Genomic DNA, 6,000 nt, shown 5'->3' on the forward strand with positions numbered 1-6,000 from the left:
AAAAAAGATTACATACAGGTAACAACTTGGAAACATCTCGAAAACATCATGCTGAGCAAAAGTAGACAGACACAAAAGGTTATATACTATCCATTTATATGAAGTTCTAGGCAAAAGTCCATATCACAGAAATTAGAACAGTGGTTACCTGGGATGAGGGGTTCAGGGGAGACTGACTTCAAAGGTGCACAAGGAAACTTTTTAATTGTTGAAAATATTCCATATCCTGATTGTGTTGGTGGTTACACAAGTGTGTACATTTGGCAAAACTCATAAAACTATAGATTAAATTAGGTGTGTTTTACTGTGTGTAAATTAGACTTTAATAAATATGACTAAAACTAAAAAAATAAACTTTAAAAGGCATGTGTAAAAAAAAGGCAAAAGGAAAAAATATTTAAAAATAATGAATACTGCATGTACAGTATGACTGCTATTAAATTTTTATTTATTTATTTATTTTTGGCTGCGTTGGGTCTTCGTTGCTGCATGCAGGCTTTCTCTAGTTTCAGCGAGTGGGGGCTACTCTTCGTTGTGGTGCGTGGGCTTCTTGTTGCAGTGGCTTCTCTTGTTGCGGAGCACGGGCTCTAGGCGTGTGGGCTCAGTAGTGTGGCTCACGGGCTCTAGAGCGCAGGCTCAGTAGTTGTGGCACACGGGCTTAGTTGCTCCGTGGCATGTGGGATCTTCCTGGACCAGGGCTTGAACCCGTGTCCCCTGCATTGGCCGGCAGATTCTTAACCACTGCGCCACCAGGGAAGCCCTAAATTTTTTTTTTAACGTAGGAAATGCATAAAAGTGTAACAGTACCCATCTTACTCATGATTTGGGGTCAAAGAAGATTGTCTATGTCTTATGGTTATGATTTTTATATATATTATATATATAATATATATATATATAAAATGGTATGTGTATTATCTATGAACTATGTGTGGGCCTTGTAGTGTAGGCATAACATCATTACAGAGATATTTTTCAGGCTCTAACTTATGTTAGTGAGCAATAACAAAACAGCTTAAATTTAAGCAAAACATAAAAATTATTCCACAAAAAAACAAATTAAGTTTTTTAAGGAAAGCTCTTTCTCCTGTTTTCTTTCAGCCTCAAGGTATTGCAGCATGCTGATTGAGGAAGGAGGATTGCAGCATTTATACAACATCAAAGAACATGAACAGACTGATCCTCATGTCCAACAGATTGCTGTGGCTATTCTGGACAGCTTAGAGAAACACATTGTACGCCATGGAAGACCACCTCCCTGTAAAAAGCAGCCCCAGGCCAGACTAAATTGATAGCTATAGGTAATTGGATAATTGAATCACAGAAATTCTTTTTTGTGATAGGTTCACTTGGAATATCTTACCCTCTCTGATGTTTTGGGGGTTTCTACAACAAGAGTCATAAAGTGAGTATGGGATTGATAATGTACAGTACTGCCCATGTGAACAGTCTCTGATTTGTTTTGTGATTTTTAACTTATTAGATGAGAAGAGTCTCTTCCTTCATTGCCTTTTAGGAAAATTTCCACATCCTTCAGTGTTTGAACTTAACTGTGCTTAAAATTCTACAGTTTTATGGGGAAGTTTGCACGGACCCTTAGGCCAGACTTTTCTGATCTTAAAGTCCCTTCAGTCAATATGCAGCTTCAGATAAGCTGTTAACCTGATTTCTGGCACTGCTTCGATTGTAAATTTTATATTGCTTCTGTATAAAATGCCTTTATTCTCTGTCTGTGTATCTTTTATAAGATGTCCTTCTTAGTGTGAAAGAATGGAAATCTGAGTCCTCTCCTTGTGAAAGCTACTCACTGGCTGGTGCCCGGATGGCTGGCAGAAAATATATTGAAAAGAAAAACTACTAAGGGAAAATAGAGTTTAGGAACTGGGAAAAGGTCTGCTCTTGTGGTATATAGTTTTTAAACTGGGACTGGCTCATCTTCTGGAGCCCACCTCTCCTGAGGCATTGCGCAGCAGCTTGTTCTTCATATTTATTCCTGGAGGCATGGGCTGCTGCTTCCTACACAGACTGCTGGTTACTCTCTAGAAATATTTCCCCAAGCACCACAGTATAAAATATTACAGCATTCTGCGTTAGAGTTTAACTGTCTGAATTTCTTTATGTCATATTGTTGTGAAAATGTGAATTTTACAAAAATCGTCTGTTGCTCAAACAGACCATCCTTTTCCCTCTATTTCAAAGTCATTCTGTTCAGTGGAATAGAGACTACCCATGGTATTACCTGCTCACTTTAAATACAGTTAACAACAGTACATTTTGCCATGAGAAGTTAATTTTCTTTTGTTTCAGACTAATGTATCTTAATATTTTCATGTTGGGGAAGGATATCCACATCTCACTGCCAAAAGTAAACAAGAAGAATTAGACTATTGTTAAATGTAATGATTCTAGTTGCAGTGCATAAAAGGAAATATTTTGAGATGGGTTATTTTTTAGACAGTTGCCTTTCCTTTAAGAGAGTTGTTACAGTAGAGTAAAGAATCAGTTATCAATAATGGCAGTTGGGAGGCAGCAAGTCACCAAGAGAGTTATTTTCCATTTTTAAAAAAAAAGGCGAAAGATTTATACAATCTGAAGAGAAACCAGAGTATCCATCTTAAATTTTAGTTTGTGAATAAAGTTAAGCTGCAGTCTTAGATGACTGCGTTTTTTTCATAGATGGCCAAAATGTTTTCAATAGAGATTTTAAATAATACGTTTAAAATCATGATGATTATTCAGAAGCACTTTTATTTAGAAAGGAGCTGGCTTATTAGTATGCTGATAACATTTTTGACATACACATTTCATACCACTATCGCAGTAGTCATACTTGAATTATTTGGTACTCCTTCACAGGAGTGAAAGCTTAAACTAAATGAAAATAGATGTTTAGAATCATTAAAAACCATATTAATTCTGACTTAACCGGTTTAAGGAATTTTTATAGGTGTGAGATAAATTTTCACAGATTAATTCTATTTCAGAGGAAATGGAAAATTCTTTTAAAAATTTCCCCCTTTTTCTGGGTTTTAAATATCTAAGGCAAAATGTAGAAAATAGGATGGCCTACAAATGCTTGGAGTCGCTAGCTATGTAGACCATTTCTAGGTCTTCTAGCTTGTGTAGTTAAGGAAAAGCCTATTTGAGAAGTTTGGCTTCAAGTTTCTATTGTATCCTATTCAAGACAAAAGTACATGTTTCTTCTAGGCTAATCCTAGGTTTTTGTCTTTATAAATTGTTTTCAAAAATGGCTAAAAATGTATGGAAAACAATAAATCCCTTCATTACTCAGAATAACTTGTTGATAGATGAAGACTCAAACATATTTAAATTTAAATTGAAATTTACTACTTTGAGCACTGGTAATGGCCAGATACTTTTGAGTCTTAAAAGCAAAATAATTAGGCACATCCCAAATATATAAAAATTTTAGTGCCTCTGTGGTTGGGATGGCTCTTAAAATTGTATATCTAATTACGGCACAGAATTGTCTATAAGGTCTTGAATCTGGCTACAGTACAGTATATATGTGTATGTATATATACATATATACATATGTGTGTGTATATATATATATATACACACACACACACATATATATATATATATATAAATTGAAATTATGAGGTGTAACTGGCCTGTCTCTACAGAAAGACTCTATTAGGCCTCCCGTTTGCATTTGTACACTAGAATGTAACAGAACTTGGTGCCTTCAAGGGTTACCTCTTCAGTGGCTTAGAGGTGCTGTTTCAAGCACAATTTAGACTAGGGTTGAACCACTCATTGCTCAAATCATTGGTGTGCTCAGATATTGCAAATTATCACTACATCAGTCCACAAGCAACAGCAAGGTTTAGATCTACTAAAGGAAAAAGGAAATGGAATTAGACTTTTTAAACTATAATGATGCATGTAGGTATTATTGAGTAAAACAAGAACAGTCTGAAATTAAAGCAAAAATAATTAAGGTATCTCATTCTTGCCATCAAGTTTTGCTGTTCTCTTTATACTCTAAAAAATCATTTTTTCCTTTTGCAGTTGAAAAGAAACATAAATCAAGTAGTAATAAGGGGTTAATTTACTCTCTGGCCAAGGACTCAGTTGTTACTGATCTTAGTTGAGAATTTAAAAAATCATATCAGACTCACAGATCCAGGAATTGACCTTAGATATTGCTGCTCCTCACCCTTGGACAGAAATGCCGTTTAGTGGCACTAGTCAATTTAAGTGAATTACCCAAGGTGGAGATGAATCCCACAAAGCAACTATGGGAATTTAATTTCATGATATCTTTTGTTTGCAAGCCTCCAAAGAATCAAGGATTCATGTTTTAAAATATCAGTGCTGTATATCCAGCCTAGGAAGTTGATCTTGCTAGTGGGACCTTTTGAGTTGGCCCTTTTTCTCCCCAGTCACTTTCATTTGGCTATATTTTAAATTATGCCATGGTCAAGATAGTATTGGGCCATCTTCTAGACCTTTGGAGCACATTTTGATGAAAACATATTTTATTATAGTTCATTATGTGCTAAATTAGGGTAGAATCGATTAATGAACCGTGGTTTGTGCTTAGTGCTTTAAAATGCCTGACACCCACCCTGTCCCCCCATAGAACAAGGTGCAGCAGTACCCAAGATTGAAAAGAGGTCATGAGTAGCCAGGAAAATAAACTTACGGTATTGTATATGTTGAAACCCACCCCTCTCCTGCCCTCTAATGGTATGTTTACATTATTTGGTTATTGTGCAACTTTTATCTTGAGATAAACAGTATTATTAAACTGAAGGTGTAAGTTAAAGGCAGTATCATACTGTTGGCTGACGTGGGCAGTTTTATCTGTATGTTACTTATTTGGGGGCTTTATATGGCTAGGGCTTCAGAGTAGTGTTCCGAGATAGCTTACAGAGAGGTTTGCGAACTTATGGTTTCCCTCTCAAATCCATTGTAGCAGTTTCAAATGACTGTGTGGATATTGGATATTTAAATTTTACCATTTGCTTTGTATTGACACATTTTTCATTTTTTGTATTAATTCACGAACTGTTTATTTAAGTAATAATGCAAATCCAGACTTCATCCAGTGATGAAAACAGCGGTATGATAGGAAATTTTGCTGAGTGTGCTTTAAATGAGTAATTGCTTTATCTTTTTTTAGTATTTCATAGATTTTGTGTGACATGTACACTCCTAATTATGCATTCTTCGGTTTCCAAATCTTAACCTAACACATTCTTATGTTAACTGATTGATAGCCTAAGAGAGAACTTTCTCTGCCTGTTTCTCCCCTCCCCCAATTTTTTTTTGGTAAATTATGGGAAAATCAATGCTATTTCTCATTTCTCTGGATGAAGCAAAGCTCCTTTGGACAGCACAACCTAACTTCATAGCTAGACAGAATGGCTATCGAGAATATTTAGAAAATCCAAATTTATCAAATTATGAGAAATCATAAATGTAGTTCATTAATAATATGTGCTTAATTTTGAACTTATTTTGGAAAATTGTTCAAATTGGGTTCTTTTAAGCTTACTTTAATCAGCTTAGAAGCAAGAAGCTACTTTGCTAATGAAAGCTGAGACATACTTTCATAAAAGCAGGAAATTCTTGAGAGCATTTAAAAATGGGAGGATGTTATGTCAAGATTTATACTCAGATAATCTGTAAGAATAAAATTTTTAAATCCCTGACTTTTGTACAATTCCCACTGTCAAATTCTCACTGACTTGTGAGTATGGAAAAAGCTATCTTTTGCTTGAATTCTGATGGAAGAGTTTAACTCCTTTCAAAGGTTATGAAAAATTCATTGGAAAGTGTAATGTGTATACATTTCAAAGGCTGTCGATTGTCTGGACTGAAGGCACTGTTCTTACTGTGGCCAGATGAATGGGAGTGTCCTGTACATGAATCATGCTGTGTTTTAAATCAGGACATCACTTAGGTATTAATGTTGTGTATACAGATTTTTGTTTTGGGGATTTTTTTTTTTTTTTTTTTGCCTAA

General features: G+C 35.2%; 1 protein-coding gene across 1 annotated transcript in view; it reads left to right on the forward strand.

Annotated features, from left to right (window-relative positions):
- Positions 1 to 6,000, forward strand: part of ZYG11B (zyg-11 family member B, cell cycle regulator) — a 75,598-nt gene extending 69,598 nt beyond the window's left edge. Inside the window, exon 14 of the mRNA XM_036858969.1 lies at positions 1,102 to 6,000. Coding sequence (XP_036714864.1) covers positions 1,102 to 1,292 — 191 coding nt within the window. The 3' untranslated portion in view covers positions 1,293 to 6,000. The remainder of the gene's footprint in view (positions 1 to 1,101) is intronic.

The sequence above is a fragment of the Balaenoptera musculus genome, chromosome 1, assembly GCF_009873245.2.
Source record: "Balaenoptera musculus isolate JJ_BM4_2016_0621 chromosome 1, mBalMus1.pri.v3, whole genome shotgun sequence".
Lineage (NCBI taxonomy): Eukaryota > Metazoa > Chordata > Mammalia > Artiodactyla > Balaenopteridae > Balaenoptera > Balaenoptera musculus.